Consider the following 27400-nt stretch of genomic DNA (forward strand, 5'->3'; position numbering starts at 1 on the left):
TTGGGATGAGGTAAGTGAGTTACCCTTTCATTTGGTTAAGTTGCATAGATTAGTCAAACTTTTATAGCAACTGTCACTGACACTTTTTTCAATGCATCTGTTGCAGTTCACGTGGATGCCGTACGACGACCCTGCACTGCAGGATATCTGCCTGCTATGGTTGAAGGAGAAGGCAGAGCGGGGACATGGATATCTGTTATCCCCCTCGTTTGCGTCAACATAGTGGAGTTCTACCATGTCGATCGTGTGAAGCACCGGTTGAATGGAGAGCAGCCAGTGTCAAGGACACAGTCAACGTCAACAAGTTCCTGACTACCACAGAGCGCGGTGAGGATGTCTGGGGACCTACCCAAGCTTCATGAGTGGTACGACCGGTGGAAGAATCGGTTTAGGGAGGGATACTGGATATCCATTCAGTCGTGCTTCGACTATCGGCCGATGCGAAAGTATTGGGATTGGTATAGACTGGCTTGCCATGTCAGACACTTGTTGGGGCAGGACGTGTTTGATGACCCCAGGCTATTGGACTTACTAAGAGATGTGCAGCCTTCTGCCAGCCAGCCGAGGGATGTCCTAACCTTCCCTGGGATGTCCCTAACCATCATAGGCGGGCAGGGAGGTTCGACCGGACACCAGGAGGCCCACCAAGCGAGAGAGGGGTGTTAGAGAGTGCGAAGATGCTGTAGGACACCGCAGGGATAGGGTTAGGCCCCGCAGATAGCGCTTGGACGTGGAGTCCGAGGAAAAGGCGAGGTATCACCGATAGGAGGAGCTTGGTGATATCCCAAAAGATCAGGGTGATTCGCTGCCTCCTCCACCACCACCCCCTCTTCCACCACATCCGTCATGAGGTGCCCATCATAGTATGGGACAGCACTCATCTCACACATCGTTCCAAGACAACAGCTCTGTAAGGCTTGCAACAACCTCAGCACCTTATTATACGACTCCTCCTAGTCACCATATATCTATGCAATCTCCTTTTGCTTCGCCATCCAAACTTTTCTGTACGAGGGTTTGAAGTGATAGCTTTGCCTAACTGCACTTTGTAGGACAGATACTGATGGACAGGTTGGATTGTATTAACGGGAGGATGACATGACAGATGAGACTAATGTCCAACTGTTTGTAGTCTTGCGACATAGTGGGTGATAAACACGTGTGCGCTCCTCCCACTCTACGCACCTCCCTAGCAAAATAGAACAACATAACTAGTAAGTGAAAGAGTAAAAGAAAGCCGAGAATATAGTATAACTAGCTCCTGACTCAGCCTGCGAAGCCAAGGCTGGCCGGAGAATATTTACATATATATATATACATAAGTATCCCAAATACCCAAAATACAAAATCAAGTCCCTAACTCTCCTGTAGCCTCTATGAGGAACAAAATAAACAAGTTTCTTAAAGAGCAAGCTAAGTATATGAAACATATATATACCAACAGAGAACCCAAAATGTCCCAGGGATTACTCCGATTCAGAAATCCAGACGCCTAGCGAGGGGCCTCTCAACCTGCATCTGAAAACAACAACACAGTATGGGATGAGAACCGGAGGTTCTCAGCATGGTAAAGGTGCCACGCGTATAATAAATAAGGTCTTGGGAATACCAGAGGCAATCCTAAAACTCCATCATACAATTGCAAAGCTTAATTTCTAATCATAAGCCATAAAAAGGGGTAGTGGCCTAATGAATTCTAACCTTACACATTTTAAACCTAACATTAACTCCAAACCGGTCCACCCTTCCTCCGCTCCTCCATCAGCAATTAGTTTACACAGACAAATAAGCAAACAAGGCAAGCACAAGTAACTTCCAAGTAATACAGATAACAAGTACAACACATAGCATGTTATAATCACGTAGGCATTCCCAAATAGTTCACAATCAAGCAATTCAAACAATGTGCACATGATGCATGCCTGTCTTATGGCTGTTGATATCAACTGTTGGTTACGTAGCCATCCCGACATGTTCTCAAGCTTAGAAATATACCATGGGGAGAATCCCCAAGCTGACATAGGGAAGAGAACGCCCCCAAGCTAATATCCATGGACGAATCCAAGCTGACATGGGAGAAGAGACAACACCCCAAGCTGACATGGGAAAACAATACCCCAAGCTCAATAACAACCACGGGAAAAATCCCGGCTGACATGGGAACAACGCCCCAAGCCTAAGTTATTCAATCATTTTCTCATAATTATCAGTTTCATTCTCAAAACCAATTCATATTTCATCTCATCATTCTCAACTTTACTTAACTCATTGCTCATACATTTTATTATTCTTGATTGATTAACATCATCAATTCTCAACTTTTATTTCATTCTTTGTTCCTCATTCTTCTTTCTTCTCTTTATCTCTCAATATCATTGTCTTTAACTTTAACCCTTCCTAGGGGCAACTTACATTTCTTTTCATTTTCTAAACTTGTTTAATCTAAAACCTTCTTGTGTTGTAAATACTTATGCACGACCTATTTTTCTGGGTAAGGTAACCCTAGAGATCCTAATCTTCAACTTAAGTTAGGTTTTGCTGAACTTGGATTAGAATTGAATTTTTTACAAAATTTAGAATTCTGCTACTGTATTTATAAAATTCTAGAAAAACAGACAGCAGCAATATTTTTATAAATTCCACAATAATTCTAATTCTAATCAGTTGCCTCTAAATTTTGGTGAAATTACATTCAACATTCCCAAGTTTAAGAATCCACAAGTTTCAGGTTCATATCACTTCATTTAAGTAATTAATTATCAATTGGAAGAGGTGCCCTATTATTATAAATCAGTTCAGAATTTTCAGCAAACAACCCATCTTCCAAATGACTTATCTAAGTCTACAAAATAGATATGGACCTGAAACTTATCCTCACTTAAAATAGACTGATAAATCTTTAAATCCCTTTTGGAAGCAACTCAAAATTCTGTTTAAATCCAAAGTTATAGCGTCTGGAAGTTGGTACTGCAAAACCAGAAAACCAGAAAAATCTACAGCAACCACTAAACTTCAAAAAATCATATATTCCAAACCATTTGGCCAAATTCCCTGAAATTTTTCTGGAATAATCTTGACTTATAGAAATTTATTAGAAAAATAGATTAGTTCGAAAATCATGTCCAGATTATTCCCAGTTTTTGTTTTAAGTTGCTGTCCAAACAGATTAGGAATTTTTGCAGCAAGACTTCTCAATTTCACTAACCAAATTTAGTCCTCTAGGTTTCTAACTTATACTAATTCACCATTTCTCTCATTCATCACCATATCTACTTTAATTATATCATAACCCTACTCCAAAACCTCAGTTTCATGTACCTATCAGAAATTACCATGATTTATATCATACAAGCACACTTTAAAGCATTAAAATTCTGCACTTCTTCTAACAATAATAAACCAACCAATCAATAGAATTTCAGCAACATCAACCTTACTAACCCATCACCTTCAACTAGAAATTGCATCTAACAATTACCCATTACCCATAATTCTAACCTTTACCCATAAAACCTGCACATTTATAACATATCAAGCCCCATTTCATTAATACTATCTATTAACACATTAATACTCACACCAATTCATAAAACTCATACATTATTCAAAATTCCACCCTTCCAACCACAAGCTACCATATTAAAATTTATTAACTCATTTCCTCAATTCATTGATAACCACCCATAAATCATTATTAACCAATCAACAAACCATAACCACAAAATCTCATTAACATATACCAACAACATCATCAACTCATAAAACTAATCATTTAATGCATAAAATTATTTCAACTTATCCTATAGTTCTTCTAGCCTAAGTTTTCACACCACCTTATATATTAAACGCACGAAACCTAAATCATACCTTGGCCGATCACTATATTTTGCCCAAAGTAGCCTCACATGTCACAACACAGCCCCTCAAGCTTTGAGAAACCAACCAAAATCTTAGCTCCAATCACCATCAAACCTCCAACATATACACTTATACACTTAATTTCACATATATCACCATACATACTCAGAATTCACATTTAACATACTAGAACCAAAATTGGCTAGGGTTTATGAACCTTACCTTTTATGTGCCTCAATCGAACCAAACCTCACTCATTCCTCAACTCAATTTGATCCTATAACATCAATTTATTCAAAATCTTAACATCCAAAAACCTTAATATTCCCAAATTGAATAAGAGAGAATAGGGGATGGGATTTTGATTTTCTCACCTTGAAAGGTACTGGACTTTGTAGAGCTCGTCACTGCAGTCGCGTGGCCGCAAACGGTGCGACGATCGGAGTTTCGGATCAAAAGTTATCTTGGTTTAAAGTTTGAGCTAGGGTTTGAGAATCTCTTTCCTTCTCTCTTTTCATGGTGCAGCGTGGAAGTGATGAAGAAGAAGGGTAATGAGCTGAAGCTCATGTTTTAAATATATTGGGCTGGGCCTTGGGCCCAATACGGGCCCGGTTTGTCCGGTTCGGCCCAATCTTGTGCCAAATCCTTTAAAATTGGTGTCAAAATTCTCGTTTTGAAGAGCTCTATCTTATTTTGATATTAGATTTATATTTTAATTTTTTTAATTAAAATTTAATTTTTCTGTTAATTATCTACTAATTTTGCGGGGTTTACACTGCTGCTGTTGTCCCTACCGCATCCTCTGCCGCAGTTGCTGCTCACGTCGCCATCACCGCCGCCTTTGTCACCACGATATTAAAGAGAGACTGTAGCCACTATCATCAGATTGGTTTGTTGTTATGGTTATTATATTTTTTCATATTATTTTGTGAGTTCAATATTTTGTTAGGGCTATTGTTAAATTAGTGGTTACCTTTGTTTAATGAAGTATGTTATTAGGAGTTGTTGTATTACTTTAATGTAAGTAAAAATTAAATTTGTCATGTCTCTTGTTAGTTTGGTTGATTTAAGAATTAGGTTTTAATTAATTAGAATAATAAGTTTTACCGATTCTTTTAAATTAGGTTTCGAATTAGTTTCAACTTGTGAATTTAATAAGTAATCCTTTTTATTAGGACGATGTTGTTTCCTTTTAGCTCAGTTGGAGTTTTTTTCTTTTGTTGTCTGTACAGTAATATTCCAGGTTAGTTTTCTATCTCTAAATATAATGAATTATTTAAATTTTATGTTGGATTACTTTTCCTAGGATAGAGTTTTAGGATGGAAGTAGGAGAAGGTCGTGTAGTGGCGCCTTCTCGAAACCCTTGTTTGCTGGAAAATTGTGACTTTATAAGGGGTTGAGCACTACTAGAACGGTTAGGATTTGATATTTTATTGAATTCCTGTATGTTATTAATTTATGCTTGCAGCTATTTCCTATATAAAAACTATTGTATTGGTTTGATGGATGTCGCTGAATTAAAGATAAGTTCTGCCGAGATATCGTTTAAATTGTTTAAAATGTGTTTGGTTTGTCAGAAAATGATAACTGTATTTGGCAGGAGATTCTAATTATATGGGATACTCTGTCAAAATTTTTAAAAAGTTTAATAATTTCAAGTGAAACAACATACCCAATTTTTTTATCGAAAGGAGCTGCAATGGGTGCAGGCAGTGACTACTGGTTATAGCATAAAGAGATCGATGCTGCACATCTGCATGTGTTGCTTAAGTGTGACCGAATTTCACCCTACCTCATGTGAGTTTTTTAAATCTTCGTAAATATTTCAATCAGTAACATACTAGCTTCTTAATCTAATTAAAACTTCATTACCCTATTCTATCATATAGGTTATTCTGAGAGGCAAATTTGGAGACCTCATTGAACAATTTTTCACGTTGATTTTGAGAATACGTCAGCGTGCAGCAAACTGATACAAATATTCGAAACTAGTTGTACTTAGTTGGAGTCCAATGAATATGGCCACTAGCTACCCAATTTACAATAGCAGATATCGTTTACATACCTTACAATGGTCGATTGGAAAGAAAACAGATAATGCCAGAGTTTGGGTTTGTGGGGATTCAGGCGGGGTTCATTCTGATTGATTTGGTGTATTGCACAACATAATTGAATTATAGTATTTCTGTCGCACTATGTACAAGGTATGCATGTTTAAATGTGAATGGTATGATCCAAGTTCGCGTCAAGAAAAAGTACAAGAACTACGATATCACTGAAGTTCATGTAACCAGAAAATATAGGCACTATGATCCTTTTAGACTACCTCAAAATACACGACAGGTATACTATTTGCCTTATTCGGGTTCATGCAAATCTAGTTGGGTGGTTGTGATTAAGACTAAGTCAAGAGGCCGCATCGAGTCTGATGATACAATAGAGGATTACGAACCTTACTAGATTGACGATCCAACTCCTTCGAAAATGGTGCTTGATACAGGTGATCCAATCTCCCTTAGGTTTGCTGTTATGGATGATAACATCATTGACCTTGGACTAGATGTCGATGCACTTCCACTAGAAGACGACGATCTTCAAGAAGAAGACGGGGTCGATGGCGATGAAGAAGAGGAAGACGAGTTCGATGATAATCAGAAAACTACATCGGAAGAGGAGGATGATGAATCAGAGGAAGAAGATGATGAATCTGATTAGGATTAATGTAAACATAGTTTTGTAACATCTATTTCTTTAAAAACCTAATTGTATTTGTAATATATATTTCAGTTACTATAAACATAGTTTTATGATTGCAAATAGTTAGCATTGTTTCAGATATTTCAATTACTATCATCGATATTTGTAGTTTATATTTTTCGTCCTTCACATCAGGTTTGAAGCACTATTTTAATTGTTAATTATCAGGATATACTAGAGATGAACGAAAAAAAATAATTTAAAAAAAATTAAAAATACTACCATCAAAATTATTGTCAGAATATTCTGACGGTAACATTATTGTAAAAAAAATTAAAAAATATTTCCGTCAGCATTACCTATAGTGGAAAAATGAATGATGTGGCGCCAATGTTACCGTCGCAAACGTCTAAATCCGTTTTCACACTAATTATATTCCGTCGCATAATTCAATGGTAATTATCGTCGGATGAAAAAAAATCTAACAATAAATATTTATCGACAAAGTTTATACTGTCTGATTATTTTTAACTGTAAATTCGATAATAATCAATATTTTTTTTGTAGTAATAATTAAAAAAGAAAAAAAAAATGTTTGATGTTCAATCTAATCACTTTTAGGTACCATGCTAGGCTTCATATATATCGATCTCTAGAATTTTTTGACCATTGAATCAAAGTGAACCCTTCTCATTGAAGTTAACCGACTGCCATAGAAAAGTACTTGAATTAAATGGTCTAAAATTTAATAGAAAATTCGTATTTGAACCCACCATTTGGATTTAGACACCTACATTAATTAAATAAAAAATAAAAAATGGAGAGATCGAAAAGATAATAAAGATAGAATGAGAAAATAAAATAAGAGTTCCATATTGTGTGTATGTAAGAGTTGGTGTCTGATGTAAAAACTAATAATGGAGTTCAAATAGTATTGCTAACGTTAAGATACTTAAAATATTTTATTTATCATTATGGTTTTGATTTTTAGAGAATTTATTGTTAAAACTAAATACTTTTAATAATCTGATAATAAATAATTAAAACTAATAATAGACTTGCCAGCAAAAATGATCTAATATGAGATGAAAATAAAGGCCTTAGCTAATGCACAAGTTTAAACTAAATAAATCATTTATCTTTTTCTTATTACATTTTTTCTATTTTTCATGATTTCATCTATCGTTTTTCTAGAAGTGATGACTCACTGCATTTTTTCATTGTTTATTTTAGGAATTTTTTGTAGCATCTAGAGTAGATTTGATGATCTTATCTTGCATATATTACCCTTTTCAATCATTGAAAAATAAATGAGAAATACACAACACAATTGTTTATATCATTGTCTTGTTGTTCTAAATTTGATATGGTAACCAAGTTAAACATTGTTATTGACTCACCCTCATATCACACAAAAATTTAAGTCGTTATCAAATTTTATGTTTTAAGTTTTTGTCTAATTTTTAAGGTGAAGAGATATATCATATCTTATATTATCTAAAATTAAAAATTTGATAATATTTATAAAATATAAGACAGCTCTTATCTTTAAAACTAATTTTTAGAATAAGTTAAATTCATTTAGTTTCTTATATATAACCAATAGTTGAATTGTATTTGAAGAATAGAGACATATCACAATCTTAAAATCTTTTGTTTTATTTTTGAAGAAAAATTATACTTGGAAAGACAATTTTGACTATGCATGTTTCAAAAAATCATTTGTGGGTCTAGACTCTAGATATATGAATCGATCTTAGCTTGCTCAGTTTAATTATCCTTGATTATTTTTCTCAACGAAAATCAATTTTTGCTATTAGAAATTGAGGAGAAATTAAATTTCCCCAACTAATTAACTACTTTTAATTGGTAGAACCAAAAACCATAAACTATTTTTAAAGCAAGAAATAATTCGTCCTAAAATAAATTACATAATTAAAAATTATACCAATTGCAAATTCAAACTAAAAAAGAATTACTCCTTTTGTCTTCTCACTAAAAGCACATATCGTAAATATAATTCTATATTTTAAAAAAATTGTTTCTAAGAAAAATTAATTTTACATAACAAAATATATAATGGGACACTCTACTGTACAGATTGAAGTAGTATAGAAAGAGAATATAATTCTTTTTATAGTTATTTTTATTATTTTATTATTACTCAAAATGTAGATCATATTTTTATTAATCTCTCTTTCATTCTATTAAAAAAAAATCTGTAAATTACATTTTTACTATATAATTCACCATATATAATATACTAAAAGATAGACGGACAGGTTAAAAAAGACACTGAATGAAAGATTAGGGTGTAAAAGAGAGGGGAGGTGCAATGAAAATGGAAGAAGGTGAGATTGGAATTTATGGGCATCGTTAATTTCATTTTTCGTCGGGACAAAGCATCTAGAACATCGTTCCTTGGAGCTTCCTCATTGGTCGGTGAGCCCCATAGCACGCTTCCCCATATATTCATGCACCAAATCGGGGTTTTCATATTCATACGAAAAAAAATAAAAAGAAGACAATTGTTATTCTTCACTATTTATCTAGAATACAGCCATTTTTACCATTTGAAAATTTTTAATTAGTTTTTAAGTATCTAAATAATTAGTCTACATAGTTTTAGGATTTTTTATTTTAATAAATAAAATTATTATAATAATTATTAAAACAAATAATTTAAAAAATATTTACCGAAATAAATATACTTTTCTTATTTCGTTTACAAGATATATGTATATATAAATAATTAAATATAATTTTTTAAAATAATAAAAAATATTAATAATTTAAATTATACTAAACTCTTAAAAATAGAACGTTTTAAATAATAGAAAATATGGACGATTTTAAATAGTAAAAAAAATAAATAGTGCATTTTAAATAATAGAAAAGATGAACTGTCTATTTAAAATAACTATGTATTTATTTAAAATTAACATGGCTATTTTATATATACATATATCTCCTTTACAATGTAAACGAGATAATTTTTTATTTATCTCGTTTACAATGTAAACGAGATATATAAAAATTGAAAAAATACACGTATCTCGTTTACACCGTAAACGAAATACATGAAAAATTATCTCGTTTACTGTGTAAACGAAATAAGAAAGAGATATTTATTTTAGTAAATATTTTTTAAATTATTTATTTCAATAATTATTATAATTATTTTATTTATTAAAATAAAAAATTCTACAGTTTTATAAACGATGATTTATTCCTGGATCAGAAGTCTTAACCAGTTATTTAAATAATTAGAGATGGATTGGTTTATAGTTAAAGATCGAAAAAAGTATTTATTCATGGAAAATAATGACATTTTAATTTTTACAATTTTATTTTTTATATAATTTTTTATTTTATTTTTTAAAAAAAATTGTAAAAAAATAATATTATCAAAATATAAATGACAATATTAATTTTTTTAATATATAACATATATAACTTTCATCTTAATCTATAATAAAATATATTAAAAATATAATTATTTCATATTTATATTAAAAATTAGTTATTTATATTAATAAAAAATTTATATTAGAATATAAATACATATTATATATGTATTAAATATTTTTAATGTGCGTATAGTATTTTTATTTAACATATTACAAATATTTTAATTAAGAATAATTTATAATCATATTAACAAATATAATTAATGTATAACAATAAAATTTAAGTTATTTTATTTTAACTATCCCCTTTTTTCTATGTTCTCTTTCTTTTCATTACTCTTTTTCTTTTGTTTTTAAGAAAAAATAAATGATGAGAATTGATCGCTTTCTTACTTTGTTTCCGATATATCACTTTCTCAACCTTTACATTTTGGCACTCCCATGAAAGAAGCAAAATCACCAAGATCGACTAGTAGTAAATTAGAAAGGAAGAAGCCCAAAAACCCACATGTTGAAATTTTCTGTATCAAAACTTTTACATTAACCTACAAAGTTAGGAGAAAAATTAATTATTTTCTAATACAATTTTAAACAAAATAATTATTTTGTAATACAATTTTAAGCATGACAATTATTTTAGCCATACCTATACAAAAATTTCTTCTTTCTTCAAAATTAAAGTTTAAACAAACGAAAATTCAAGTTTTCAAAAAATGTCATATATACGCTAAAAATCAACTATTAAATCAATTACTAATTTATTATATATTTGTGTATAAATATATGTATTATTTAATTTATTTTTTTATATTTTATATTTTAATATATATTTATACAAATAACCAATTTAATGATTAGTTTTTTTGTGTATATTTATCATAGTTATAAATTCTAAAAAAAAAAAAAAGAAATTTAAGGACTAATTAAATTTATTCTTTATTCCAATAAAAAGAAGATGGTAGATACACAAGATCTATAGGTAACTAGTTATAGATAGAGAATCTCATAATCCTTTATAGATTTCTTTCAAATTTCCACACCCCCACACAAATTGTGAAAATGCAAAAGAACACACAAGAGTAGTGTATGTGGTGGAGTTCCCCGCAAGCATAAAACCCCTACTAATGCTTTGCTTCGAATGGAAAGGGAATGTACACTTTAGAACATAAATATTATACATTCCATTATTTAATCAAATCAAATCCCCAAAACTCCAAAAACTCACATCACACATCACATGAATGGTGAAAAAACCTTCCTTCAATACAATTCCTTCTCTTCCAATATTGCCGTTATCTTTGCCTTTTCCCTTATCCCATTCCCCCGCCAGCTCTACCGTAATATAACCAATTTTAATTTCTCACTTTGCTTAGAAACCCATCTCTCTTACATACCCTATTTTTTCTTTCTCCTCACACTCACATGTATTTCTATTTCTAGTTTTGATCCCCTCCTATACCATCTTATCCCTTTAGACCCAATTATATATGTGCCTAAGCAACATGCACCTACACAACAAAAAGATGGGCAAAAGTGAATAGTAGTGGACACAAATAGATACGTATAGAAAAAAAGTATATAGTATGTATTTAAGTAGCCAAATAATTTGAGCAATGTATGCTTATGCTTATACGTTGAGAAATAACTTTAATTTGTACTTATTTTTTCTGGGATCCCTCATTTAAGCAAATTAAAAGTGAAAGGAAAAAAAAAGTAGTGATAGATGCGTATAGAAGCAAAATGTATATTTTGCAATCTGCATTCACTCTTATATATATTCCGAATAAATTCATTCTTCTTTGTTATAATAATTAGATAAAAAATAAGACTCAAATTAATCGAGTCTCATACGTAATATAATATTTTGGAGATCGGTAAATTAATTAATAAATTAATAAATTCAACATACAAAAAAAAAAAAAAGTACTAATACACCTCAACTCTTATACATGCATATAAGGCCTGCACACTCAGTACATACACCTTAATCTATAACAACTCAACCCCGGAATGAAATAATAATATTTAGGAAAACATGTGAGGACGAACTAGGTTGCTTTGGACAAAAGATTTAAACGACAATCAAGAAAACCTGTATATTTGTTGTCACAGACACGTTTTTGTTTTTGTTTTTCTGTTTCTTTTATTTGTAATTATTCTTTTGTTGTAATTATTACTATGAAGACTGCATTGATTTATATATATTATATTGAATTTTGCATAGAATTTTTTGGAATTTGCATAAGCTTTGTATATATTTTTTTTCTTTTTGTTCCTCTGATGCTTTTTTTTGTTAACAAAGATTAAATTTTAAATTTGTTATAAAAATTTTAATACTATATTATAAAATTACTTATTCTAAAATTTAAAGTTTTAAACTATTAAAAGAGATTGTGACAAGAAGAAAACTAATAAAAGAGACTTCTGCAATATATATATATAACCTTTAGAGTAATCTTCTGCACAGATTCAGGGAATTTATATTCACGTGCTTCATCAACTTGATTAATCAAATTCAGCAATCTAATTACATGTTCACTGCCCCACTCAGATGATAAACCGGCTTATAACTAAGATTCTATCTCCCTTTAAGTTATATTTATAATAATAACTATGATAGGAGTATCTGATGATATTGAATTATTGATTTCTTTTTAAAAAATTTTAATAATATGTATGCAGAGATCAGAGACTTTTAAAATATTTGATGTCTAAGGAATACATCCCCAAAAAAGAAGAGGTAGATCTTAAATTCAGTTACTAATTTCAATTTATTACTGCTTAATTGGTTAATATTCAAACTGCTTGTTATATTGATGAAAAACATCGCGTTATGCGGAGTATATATATTTTTATAAATCGGAGTAATTATATTATATTATATTATATATATAATTAATTATTAGCATAAAATATATATAAATAAAAAATAAATTAAAAATAAATTATATAAATATAAAATAACTGATTTAATAACCGATTACTAATATGCTCGTACCATTTCTCAAATCCAAATTTGCAAAGGAAATAATAACAGTAGTGGTGGGAGGCACTAGCTAGCAGCTAAGCAACTAGAACATTTTTTTCACAAGTTGAGAGAAAAATAATGCATCAATTTTCTTAGGAATTAATGCTTCCCATTCTTGGTGGGGTGCCACGCACATAGATATATATATTCGAACAGCATAAAATAAATATAAATATATTGCTGCAGCAAGAATGGAACGGCTCAAAATTAAAATGAGTCTGCCAAGATTAATATTTTGCAATTAAAAGAATATATAGAGGAACAAATAATTGATAATAATAAATAATAATTGTAGTAATAATTCTCCAAAGGCATCAAACGAAATTTAATTTAGTGTAACGAAATTTCTGAGGAGTATACAAGAGTCATGAGTTGAACCTTGAACCAAAAAAAAAAAAAAATAGAGTAAAGAAAAGAATAAAACAAACACACTAATATAACAAAAGAATATATAGATTTACATGATTTCACCAGGTCCTTGTCCTCGATATAACCTATGATGGAAAAACCTAACACTTAAGAAAAAAAAAGAGTCATGGATATCATAAATCTATACAGTATATATGTGTATCCAATAACCTTTAGTTTCCTCCTTAATCCTACAATGATATATGTATATATGATAATAACAATAATAATAATATATAAATAATTAATCAGTATAGAAGCCTGATTTTAAAAAAAGAAAAACCAGCAACATAGTATATATGTAAATCACTATATGCATGATGATACTTATATGAATATGAATAAAAAAAAAACATGGATAGGATTGGAAAGTTGATGTTGATGAATTTTCAGTAGGTATCCCACAAGCATTCCAAATCTGAAAGAGGTGCAACTGATGAAGAAGGACCTTCAAGATCCTCGTACAATGTTCTATTATTATGCTGCTGCTTCGAAACCACCGATGACGTGTCATTGGTGGTTCTGTCGTTGCTCAGCCCCGTCTCTTGCGAAACGCTCACCACTGACTGGTTGCCGGAGGAGAATTGCTCCACCTTGCACTCGCCGGCGCCTCCTCCTCCGTTGCTATAGTTCTTTGACGCGATTGCTCTTAGTAGAATATCATCTTGATGATGGTGGTGGACCTCATCATAATAGGTTGGCCACGAGCTATTATGGTAATTGTTATTTGATGATGATGATGAGAACAAGTTGAGATGATTTTGTAGTCTGATTTGATGAGATGATGAAGAAGAGAGTGTGGTGTTGAAATTTGGAATCTGGTAGTTGGTGATGGGAATTTGGTGGCTTGTGTTGTGTTCTTCGGGCTTGATATTGAGAATCTGATGTGATGATGAGAAGGAGGGGAAATAATAGCCGTCGGATTTTGTTGTATCGAGAGGAGTAGGGTGAGGGTCCATGAGAGGTGGGAGTGTGGAACAATCTAGAAGATCATCGCCTATTGAGTTGATCCTCAAAAGGCCAGGAATTATTGATGATGATGAGGATGGGGTAGTAGTCTTCTTTACATCTGTGTTCTTGTGAAAAACCCTCGACACAACCCATTCATCCTACAAGAAGAAAAAAGAAATAGAAATAAAATTATTAAGAAGGACCAAACATGAAAGGAACTCGAAAACCAACATACAAGAAATAAAGGCACTTTTGTAAAAGGTGACCTTTGCAGCCTTGGGGAGGTTATAATTGGCAAATTTGCCTTCCAATCTGAACTCATGCATGACCCAATTGGTCTTTTCACCCTTGGGAGCTCTACCTCGGTAGAAAACAAGCGTTTTCTTCATCCCAACGAGATTCCCTTTCCCTTTGAAAATCTCTTTGTCTTTTCCGGTTGCCTTCCAGTAACCGGAATCCGTTGCTCTATTGGTCCTCATCCCCGTCGGGTATTTCCTGTCCTTCTGACAAAAGAAGTACCACTCCTTCTCTCCCATCTTTGCTTTCTCTGCACACCAAATAATCAGTCATAACTCATAACTAACTAACTAACTGCTCATGTACGGACATAATATTACTACTTCTTACTTGGTAAATCCCAGGGTTCGGATTTGTTCAAATCGGCTTCACCTATGGCAGTTGCACTGAAGCTGCTGTTCATGACCTTCTCGGTGAGGTAATAAGTGATGATTTCTTCGTCTGTTGGGTGGAATCTGAAACCTGGTGGCAAATCCAGCGGCTCCTCGCCTTTGTTAACTACCACAGGCTCTTCCATCTAACACAATCAAACTAAATATATTTTGAATTCAACGAGATATATATAGTGGAATACAGAAATCGTGGTTATATTAGGATCGTAAAGCGAAGAAGAAGAAGAAGAAGAAGAATTGGAGAGGTTTTAAGAAAGTGGAAAGAAAGGAGGATGGTGTGCTTAAATAGAGAGAGCGTTTACACGCGCTGTGAGAGATGAGAGAGATGAGAATCGTGGTATGCAAGGCACTTCCTCAAGAAGCCTACAATTGCTGTTTTCGTTTTTCTTCTTCTCTCTCTCTCTTCAAATTTTTATTTTCATTTAATTAATTTAAGAAATACGTGTATTTTTCTCATTCTATGACGTATGTCCTATCTTTGGTGGTTTCCTCGCTACATCTACCCTCACCCAGTCACCCCCCAAGGTGAGAAAAGAAATGGTAAAAAGGGGTGCTTTCAATGCTTTTTGTGGACCCTCAACGTTTCTATTTCTATAGGCTCCACCAATTCTTTTTATTATTATTATTATTATTTATATTGAAAAAAATTAACAAACTTTATCCGCTAGCTAGAGCCTTCAACCTAACATTTAATTTAATTTCCACATTTTCATTATTAATTAAAGATTATATATAAGAATATGTATTCAATTATTTATTTATTATAAATTTAATTATGATCATTAATTTTAATTTATATATAAAAATATATAAATAATAGCTACTGATGACATTAATATTTGTCAGTATCTTGCATGTATGTTACCGTCAACCGTATCTATCTATAGATCGTCCAACTCAGAATTTCACCGTACTCTCTTCTAATACCTCAGTTCTCAGTTCTCTCTCCAACGAAATAGTCTTTGTTCAACAAGGTTGAATAGTAGTAGAAGTGGAATAATAATTACAAGGAGATGAAAATTAAACCAAAATGCATGGTGAACAACTCTGCTTATTATTTTCTTTCTTTGTAAAAATAAATAATTATTAATTAACGAGAGAATTTCTCTACTACAATTTTATAGAAGATGTTGCTAGTTCCACTTCTACTACTGGAGGTGGTGGTGGCTTAATCTAATTTGGTCTTGTATACAAACACTATAGCAGCTTTAGGTGGGTGGTGGTTGTTTCAGTTGGTAGCTGGCTTGGATCAGCTACTGCTTCATATTTATTTATATTTAATTATTTATATTTTATATATAGGTTCACATTTGCTTAGCTTCGAATTCCTAACCTCATTGAAAAAATAGGCCACATTATTAATCATCATGAGTGCCTACCTAGATCTTTCTATATTTTAATATTGTAATTTATAATTATAGTATATGATTTAGTACTATATTAAGTACCAGCAATTCTTTTTGGAAAATTACTTCATTGAAAAATTAATTTATCCAAATAAACAACTATGTTAAAAATCAGAAGTGATTGAATGGAGATTGAATTTTAAAAATATTTATATACACTAAAAATAATATATATTAAATTAATTATTATATATTAAATACATTGATATATATTATTTTATATTTTAATGTATATTTTATATAAATAATTGATTAATAATTTATTATTTGGATTAGCTATTTTGTGTTTAAGACACATTTAAAAAGTATAATAATAAAAATTTTAAATTTTATATATTTAATATATTAAAATATAAAAATATTTTTTATAACTTTTAATAAATTATTTTTATATAAATTTTTTAAATATGCTCTTAAAATATATGTTAACAAGACCTTAATTTTTTTAGAGTTTTAATATTTTATATCCTAAAAGTATTGATTAAATATATCATAAAAAATATTTTAATATTTTTAATATATTTAATACATTAGAAATATAAAAAAATTTATTTTTGTACTAAATAATATTAAAATATTTTTTATAATATATTTAACTAATACTTTTAGAACCCATGAGGCCATGATAACAAAATTTATTTTTTATACACTGTTAAGTTTTGGAATATGTTCGCAACAGTTTCCCAGAAAAATAGAGAGGATAAAAGTCATTAGAAGAATCAGTAATTAAAGAGGGGGTGAATTTTCCAATAGCCTTCCATTTTAGCTGGCAGCCGGGAATAGATTTTTTTTGTGGAAAAAAAATTGGATAGTGTTCAGTGTTTGATTTTATTATTTATTATTTTCTTTTTTTATTAATTTCTAGTCCTACTTATAGAATTAAAGGTGAGAAATCACACTTTATTCTCTCCAATAAAAAAAATTAAAGAGGATTCATTTCCCTGACAGCGTGACACATTCGGATATAAATTCTACTCTTCTAAAATTATATTGTCATTTTAAAAAAATATACTATTAAATTATTAATTACTTTTGAATTAAGATAATAAAACTTAAAATAATAAATGTTATAAATTTAAAGATGATTAAAATATTATTTTATTATTTTACTAATATTATTATTTAAAAAATTGTTTTTAATATGTATATATAATTTTTATAAAATATATATTAAAATATAAAATTTATTTACAAATTACGCAATGTATATTTATATATAAATACACTATAACTAATTTAAACACTAATCTTTAATATTCATGTAATATTTTTATATACAAATTAAAATATGAAATGAAATGTGACATTTTCTTTCCTAATTACTCCAAAGTTAATCAAGTTTGACAACTGTTTTCCTATAATCCGCAAATTAAAAATTGTATAAAATTTAACAACTGTATCCCTCATTCCTATGAAAATAATGATATCCTTGAAAATAACATACCAACGGAGAATAGAATGTACATATGTCAGAAGAAGAAGAAGGTAAAACACTAAAGCATGCATATATTTTATAATTTGATGTAAATCAAAATAAAAATATAGATACAAATTGATATCCGCATATATAGATGCTTCCATATAAAATAATTTATTCTCAAAAGGTATATTATAATTTATAAATGTGATACTACTAAATCAATCTACGCATCAAAGCATGCATATATGGATTAAATCAAAATCAAAACAAGGATATATAACTGAAAATAGCATAGCGAAGAGGGATGGTACTTACATGTGTCAAAAGAAGGTAAAATTAAACATGCGTATATCTTTACCAATTTGGTGAAAGTAAAATATGGTAAAAAGATGTTTGCCCTTTTGATGTTCCAACTAGACTTGAATAATGTATAAATTAGCAGGTAAAATAATAAATCAACAAGGAGGAGAATTAATGAATCTGTCTCACTCTCGTTATTAAATGAAATGATTTGTTGATGGCCAAAATTTAAAAAAAAAAAAAAATTACTATACTACCTTTTTAAATAATATATATTCAATTTATCAGATTTATTGTTATCGAATTTGAATGACCAACATGGTAAAAAGTTATTTTTGTTATGGTAAAAACACACGTTAAAAGCATGCGTAAATAAAAAGAAATTATTTACATTATAAAAATATTAAAATTAAATTGTAATAATAAAAAAATTGTTAGGCACCGATAGCTGAATAATTTGTTGGTTTCGGAGAAAGCAATATATTTAATTTCACCACATGTCTTGTACATACGAAGATGGGAAAGGGTTGAAATATATGACACTATCCTTGCAACTTCGTTGAAATTTCTAAACCAAATTTGCAACTAGCTAGATACTTAAAATAAATTATTATACTCAATTTTGGTATTGGGTATGTATAGGGAGATTAATACATATATGGACCGAAATATGCCAGCGAATAGCCACAGTAGTAGTATTAGTAGGCTGAATTAAACCGAAAGAAAAGTGTACCATTAATATGAACAAAGAGAGATCAACAATCATAAAAGCCTCACTTTTAGTGGGCATTAAGAAGGTAATTATGGCTAATTAATCACCCGTAACCACGGAAAATAAGGTCAACATGATTACTGCTGCTACTTTCTAATTTGCCTTTGGTGAGCCGTAGCTGCCGTCGTTAATTTATTGCGCTTTTTTTCTTCGGGTAATTAAAGTTAGTAATACACTACTTCTAATTAATTAAAGAATAATATCTCAAATGAGTTTTAAAAAAAATTAGTTGGACATTTTAGTTTTAATAAATTAATTACTGAAAGATTTAATTAATATGTTTTCTAACAACATAAGTTAAAGTTATTATTTAACCAAGTTTTTATAAAAAAAAAAGATACAAAATTAAATTTTCAATGTATTTATTGTGTATCTATTAAAATTTAAATTTAAAAACTTTTTATTAATAGCAACTTTAACATGTTGTGCCTTAGTTAAATCATTTAGTAAAAATATAAAAAAAAATTTAAGAATCTTTTTAAAATACTCCAATCAATCCTTTTACAATTTACATAGACAAATAATTTAATGTATGTGATGACTGATTACTCTGTGAAATAAAAGTTTAGACACTGATTTAATAAATACTTTTAGAACATTATACTTTTTATTTTTAATTGAAACCATATATAGATATTTTCTTAGCAGAAGTAATTATGTTCAAATTGGAAGAGACTACTTAGCGAGAAAAAAAAATGTTTTTCAAGTTTTAACACAAATGTATAGGGATAGCGCTTGAATATTGGTTAAGGTAGCGCAATATTTGGGAAATTTTTTTTATATAAAATAAATTAAATTATTTTCTGAAAGAAATTAAAACAACATTATTTACTAAAATATTTTTTCCTTTTTATGCTGTTGCATCAGAATCACCTTGGTCTACTTGATTTTGGATTAAATCCAAGGTTCTTAAAAGTTTAACCAAAATTCAATTTGAGTTGAATTAGAAATAATAAAATAATATATTTATGTATATAATATATATATTTTTAAAAAGATATTTTTTTATATTTTATTAATTTAAATAAATTAACTACTAAACAATGAATTGATTGACTATTTTTTTTTTTACTAATTTTTTTTTATAGATTCACTGACAACTAATTTTTATCGTAAATTAGAGCCGGTTTGATGGTTGATTTTTAGTTAACACAATCGAGTCGACCAGTTCGATCTCAATGCTCAGACCAATGAGTAAATCAGATTACACAACTCCGATTTTATTTGGGCTAAAATCAGGCAAACCTAGTCCAATTTGAGGCTAAATCGTTGAAGGTGACACTGGCAATTTGTATGGTCTGCAGTGGGTGAAGGTATATCTAAGTGTGATTGAAGCTCTTAAGAATTCTCCCACCCCTCCAAAGAAAATGCTTTGATAACATCTATACTAAATATAGCCCAAAAAATTGAATAATTTATAATTAGCAGTGAAACTTTCATCACCCGATGCACTTGGACATGTATACTACACATAATTCTCTTCACTTTTTTAATAAAAACAAGTAGTTTTCGATTCGTGCAAGGTGTAACTTTAAGCTCAAAGTCTTCAAAGAAAAGATTGGAAAGAAAAATTCTTTAAATGATATTCTAATTGGCACTAAACAACAGTAATTGTGCTGACTCCATAAACCTTGACAGCAGACTAGCAGAGATAGAACTTCATTAAAAACCCTAATGGAGCACTCAAGAGTGGTTATATCTCTAGGCCGAAAGATTATAGTTGTTGTTAGTAATCCAAGTTTATTCTTATTTGATTGGAATTATTATACTTGTTTACTATATTGAATATGACATTTATAGCTAAATTATTAAAATGGTATTCAAAAAATTATATCATCAATAAATATAACCGTTAAATATATAAATGGCAAAGAAGCTCTTTGAATGATTTAAAAATTTGATAAAAATAGTTAATAGTCTTATATTTTTTATAAATAATGAAAATAATTTTTATATTTAATAAATAATTTATTTATTTGATTTAATTTTTATGATGGCATTTGAATAACTATTTAAAAGGTGTATACAAATAATTTAAACAAAATCTATTCCCTATAACTTTTTACTTTTTAAAAAATTGGTCACTTACAATAATTGTTTTTAAAAAAATATTTAATATAAAATTACTAAATTTTAAAGATAAAAAGATTTTATTTTTTTAACAATATTTACAAAAAATACATTAAAATCTAATTTTTTAATTTTTTTTAGAATATATATTTAATATTTAATTATTTTTATCACATTTTAAAATTTTTTAAAAACTTATTTATTATTTTTATCTTTTGATATTATTTTTGTTAAAAAGGTGAATTTTCAAATATTATTTTTATAGTTTACGCTTATTTCAATTTTTAACTGTCTTTGTGTCTCTTTCCTCGTAAATTTAGGACAGAAACCAAACTAACCTAAAAACACTAGGTAGTAAATTTTATTAGTTAAAAGTGAGAACTTAATTAATTAAAGATTAGCTAGAAGTTACTTCTAAGCATTGAATATAAGAAAAAAAAATTTTCAATATAATAGTAAAATTATTTGTTTCTACGTACGCCTTTTTTGTTTTTAACAAGTGTCTTTAAATCTGTTAATTAAAACGAAAGAAGAAGGCGAGAATACACTTTGGAATTGTAATAACTCGAGCTAAATAAAAAAAAAAGTGAAACATTCCGGCGCCGACATTGAAAACTAAGCTAGTTGTATTAGTACTAGTACTAGTATTTGGTTAAGGAAACAGTTCCAATCGAAACACTACGATTTCCCCTTGTTCGTATTACGTTGTTGAATATTGTTCTGCTGCTGCACCTGCATAGGAAGTTGCGTTATTTCCATTTCTTTATTATGCTAATTCAACTAGAATAACCGACTATTGACGCTTGGTACTAATTAACATTTATTTATTGTTACTAGTTCATATTAGTAGTACCAGTTAGTTCTACATCTATATATTACCAATTTAATGTTTGATCCAAGTTCGTTACTACATATTTTACAGCCACGTGACATGTGTTGACATTATGGGAGATGAATGTGGGATGAGCTGGAAAAATCATTAGTTAAAGGGTATTTTGATTAATACGTGTTTGATTTTGATGATGATTTTTATTGGGTTTAATTCGTGTCCAAATGGAGAGATTAATTAGTGAATGAAGTGCAAGTATTAATGTGTGTGAATGTGGACCCCAATATGCCACGTAACCCTCCTTTCCGAATTTTGCGAGAAAACAATATTTATTATTCAAAAAACCACACCACTCGATACGGAATAAATTCCGCTGAAGCATACTTTATTTTATTCAGTGCCGATTTTGATTGGCATTTCCTGGTGGCGCTGTTACCAATTTAATTTATTGGATTTTACTCTTTTATTTAGCAAAGGTTTTATAAAATTCAGGATATCCAGAGAGAGAGAGAGAGAAATATCACGTTCACTATTAAATTCAAACAAAATACTAATAATATGTAAAAATTAAGAGTAAAAGTCTTTTTCGTTTTCTAATTATTTTTCTGATGGAAACATGGATATAGGTGAAAACTCAGGTGAAGTCGACTTCACGTGAAATTAATATATGAGAGTTTTTAAATAAAAATTTAGTTAAATCAGTAAAATTATCTAGTGGCTCTCAGGTATTAACTTTACGTGAAGTCGACTGCACCTGAATTTTCACCATAAATATATTACCTGATGCATTAATATGTGATTTATTGTTAATTGATTGCAGAAATTAGATCGAATAAATATAAAAGTGAGTGGAGATTTATTTGTACTTTTATAATTGTTAGAGGGTATAATGTTTATCAAAAAATAATTAGGGATCGAAACAAATTTTTACACAAAATTTAATTATTAATAATTATTTTTTATAATAGTTTTTAATTTGATAAATCAAAAATAAATTTTGTCATATATCTAAATTTTATTTAAAAATTTTTTATTAATTAATAAATTATTACATATATAAAATAAAATTTTAAATTAATTAATTACTGAATTGTGATGAGTGCAATAGTAATAGTTGAATTTCATTGATGTACGTATATATACTTAACGTAAAAATATTTATGCAGATAATTAATTGGGTATTAGAATTTAATTTTAATATAATATTTATTTACAATAGTTTAATTTTATGCAGGTATTTAATTATGTAATTTTATATTAATAAAAATAATTATTTTTTTTATATTAATTATGTAAATAATCATAAAAAAATAGATGTTATTAAACGATTGTATAAATTGTTTAGAGTCAGTGTATTTAAATTATACTCGTAAATACTATTACATTAATAAAATGTATTTTCTCAATTTATATTTTAAAATAATTTTATCAATTCATAATAATAAGTAAACTCTTGAATATTATCCACTCCTTTATAAATTAAGAGTCTTTTCCTTACTTTTTACCTTCATTAAAAATTAATTATCGAAAAATTAATAATCTAAATACATTATTCTCTTAATAAAGTTAAAAAATAAAAGAAAACGCTTTACTTAAAAAAAGGGAGTAATATTGATACGCTACAAATATTTGGAACTTTATCTAATAACATAATAATAAATTGATAATGGAATATAAAATTCCAAAACGTGTGGACCCCTTCTCCTAAGTTTCCGAACGTGCTTTCTCGAATACTATATTGGTTGGTTTATAAAATGATAAAATAAGAAAATTAGATTGGAATGGAAGGCTTGAGAAACTCTCTCTTACTAATAACTTGCCCCTAAAACTGTTTGACTTTTGCAAAACGAAACTCAACCGCAAAAGCAAAACGAAGAAAGCAATCCCCAAAGCCCCTCACAAACCCCAAACCGGTGACGTTTTCTGACGCCATGTAGTTATGGATAATCGTGCCTTACTTTCTTCCAAAGTAGCATATAGGACCATAATACGCGACTAAGCGTAATAATATTAATATGTATTTTAAAATTATATTTTAATTTTTAAGACTATAATAGTAATTTTTTTAAGTTTTTAATATATTTAATATATTAAAAATATAAATAATTGTTTTTAACAAATTTTAGTAAAACACTTTTTAATAAAATTTTTAAAATATGTCTTTATGATATTAGTTAATATTAAAAATTAATATTATTGTATAATTTAAATAAAAATTATATGAATAATTAATTTAAAAATAATATAGTCAAAAAATATTTTTAAAAAATATTATCATAATACACTATTATTTTTATTTTTTTATAGACTTTAGATTTTTTAACTTTTATTTTTATAGTCTTTTTATATTTATTTAAGGACAAGTTACTTAATTAAACTGTTTGAAAATCAAAATTACCAGAATACAACTTTTGTAAATTGTAAACGCATTTACAACATTTATATTATGATAGAAACTACGAGAAAGTATGGTGGTTTCAGGAATCAACATAAACTGCCACGAGATGTAGCAGTTTACATTGAAACACGTGTTGGCCAAAAATCGCTACACCATGTAGCAGTTTCTGAAGAAATAGCACAATGAAAAATTCGTGAGAACCTATAGCGGTTTCTTCTCAATTTTGTGGTTTTGAAAATTATGTGACCCTGCAATGGTTTCTTTATATAGTGAATGTCTACAAATACTCAGTATGAGGCAATGGTGAAGTAGTATAATGCCATTTTCACAAATGGAGAGTGATGAGAGCTTTTTAGCTTTAGTGCATTGCTTTGGAAAAAAATTTAAAAAAGCAAACGGTACGGTGTGAAGTCTACCGATAGAGAATTAGTGAGTATTTTTATCTGGTCATCAGATACATTGTCAGAGTTAAAAACCAGTATATTACAAAAGGTGGGAGCATGTAGGACAAAGTGGGTAAAGAAGCTGTTCTACAAGATTCCTATTGCAGTTATGTCAACTGGTGTGAAATATGAAACATTTGTGATAGGGTCTGACGAATATATGCAGGTTTTGTTTTATTGTTGGCACAATTTTCTGAAAGTGAGAATACACGAGCTGTATGCCAAGTTGGAAGATGGTGTTGACAGCTCTGGGGCATCAGCGCCGAATCCTCAGTCGACTACGGTGGGGGGTACTTCTACCTCGATGTCTGTCGTTGTGCCTACTTGTCTGTTGGCTGATCCTCCATCTATTGCAGTCGGGATAGCTAGGTCACCCCGTCTGATTCTGGATATTACAGGTGAGGGTGATCCTCCATCTATTGCATGAGAAAAATGCTGCTATGGAATTTCAGATTGGCCAATCTTTCCAAAGTAAGGAGGAAGTTGTGTTGAGTGGAAAGGATTATAGTATCCGTCATTAAGTTGAGTACAAGGTGATAGAGTCTGATCATCTTAAGTACCATGGAAGATGTAAAGAGTTCGGTAAAGGTTGCACGTATCACACTTCGGCAATAAAATAGTACCTGAGAGGTTAGAAGGTACAACGGACCTCACAGTTGCTTGGCTACCTCGATTTCAAGTGATCACCGACAGCTTGATTATCATGTCATTTATGCGAGGATCTTTCCCTTGGTTAGGGCCGATGCAACGGTTACGCTAAAGGTGTTGCAGGAAGCTACTGAAGTAACCTCTGGATTTAGACCTATTTACAGGAAGGTCTGGATGGAAAAACAGAAGGCAGTAACACAGATCTACGGAGATTGAAAAGAGTCCTATGCCGAGTTGCCCCGTTGGATCATGGGTATGCAGTCCACCATGGAGGAAACTGTTGCGCTGTTGCAGACTTCTCTGGTTAGAGTTGATGAATCTACCGTGCACTTTCATCGTCTTTTCTGGACATTTTCTCCTTGTATTGAGGCATTTTGACATTGCAAGCCACTGGTCAGTATCGACGGTACTCATTTGTATGGAAAGTATGCCGGTACTTTGCTTCTGGTTATCGCGCAAGTCGGAAACTTGAATATCTTGCCCATTGCCTTTGCACGTGTAGAAGGGGGAAATGCGGAGTCCTTGTCTTTTTTCCTGACCAACCTACGACAACAAGTGACTCCGCAAGAGGGTATTTTGGTGATTTATGACAGGTACAATGGTATCAAGGCTGCGCTAGAGGCACCTGATAGTGGTTGGGTACCTTCTCATGCATATCGAGCATTATACATTCGTCATGTGGCAGCTAATTTCTCCCCCAGTTTCAAGGGTCAGGATGCGAGACGGCTACTTGTGAATGCTGCTTATGAAAAGACTGAGGCAGAGTTTGACTACTGGTTTGATATTATGAGGACTGAAAATCTGACGATGTGTGATTGGGCGAATAAAATGTAGTACGATAAGTGGACCTAGTACCAGCATGGCGGCAGACGGTTTGTCCACATGATGACCAACATATCCGAGTGTGTTAATTCTGTATTGAAGGGTACACGGAATCTACCGGTCACTACATTGGTGAAGTCACATATGGGAGGCTTGCAGAGCTATTTGTGATTCGAGGACAGACGGCAGAGGCGCAATTGGACTAGCCACCAGTTTTGCGAGGCTCTGGTGAAGGCAACAGAATGCAACTTGAGAGATTCGAGATGCTTCACCGTCACTCTATTTGACAGGCATCAGTCTGAATATACTGTGGCAGAGACGACTCCTACTGGTAACTTCTCGCTGGGTACATATCAAGTTTCTCTCAAGGATCGTACATGCGACTGTGAGTACTTTCAGGCTCTCCATTACCCATGTTGCCATGCGAGCGCATGCTGTGCTCAGTCACGACTGAAATGGGCTACATACGCTCATGAATTTTATAGCACTGGTACCTTAGCGGGCGCCTGCAATGACCCTCTGTGGAAGGCATCGTCCGAAACCTCCTCCATCCTAGGATCGGCAAATGTGGCATCCGGCAACAGAAACCTATGTGCTACACGGTAACACCAGTCTAGAAACTCTGCGGACGGACCTGGATCAGCCACTCTCTGGATACTCAGGACAGAATCAACTCTGTTATCCCAATGCAAATATCATGTCTGAAAATAAGAGGGAAACTACCTATCTCCACCCCTACCATCCTTGCCATGTAGCCAGTCTATGTTCAGAGCTGGATTAGGTACATGCTGTACGCCGTCGAGCTGTGAGACCACCCTATCAACTTGATGCCACTCAATCACGACAAAATATATTAGGCTAGTGACCGTCCGCCATAACTGACTGTCCTTCTCAGCTAGAATCTCCGGATGAACCAGGACAAGTATGTCAAGCGCAGTATAAGGCTCCCACACAATTTGAAAATAACAGTCGAATCTAGCATTAGAATACTATATACAGACATGTCGGTGAACAAGTAATGAAACTTTGAACCACACACAAACAACTTATATCTCGACCACTCAATCAGTCTAATGCAAGGCGAAACTGGATAATTCTTTGCTCCTTTCCGTCAGATGTGGATAAATAAATGGCCCACCTGGAGGATAATAATGTGATATGAATATTTAATCCAAAATCTAAAATATTAATAACTTGAAACAAATAATGAAACCCTTAGTGCATCGATCGATACCTGGATGCCAACGAAA

At 30.7% G+C, this 27400-nt stretch overlaps 1 protein-coding gene across 1 annotated transcript; it reads right to left on the reverse strand.

Annotated features, from left to right (window-relative positions):
• Positions 1-13412: 13412 nt before the first annotated feature.
• Positions 13413-15442, reverse strand: LOC112754907 (NAC domain-containing protein 87). Its single transcript, XM_025802707.3, has 3 exons — positions 14981-15442; positions 14620-14900; positions 13413-14511 (listed from the first exon to the last, which is right to left on the reverse strand). Exons 1-3 carry the CDS (start codon positions 15165-15167, stop codon positions 13792-13794), a joined length of 1188 nt encoding a protein of 395 aa, XP_025658492.1. The 5' UTR covers positions 15168-15442; the 3' UTR covers positions 13413-13791.
• Between the last annotated feature and the right edge of the window lie 11958 nt (positions 15443-27400).

Source organism: Arachis hypogaea, chromosome 16, assembly GCF_003086295.3.
Source record: "Arachis hypogaea cultivar Tifrunner chromosome 16, arahy.Tifrunner.gnm2.J5K5, whole genome shotgun sequence".
Lineage (NCBI taxonomy): Eukaryota > Viridiplantae > Streptophyta > Magnoliopsida > Fabales > Fabaceae > Arachis > Arachis hypogaea.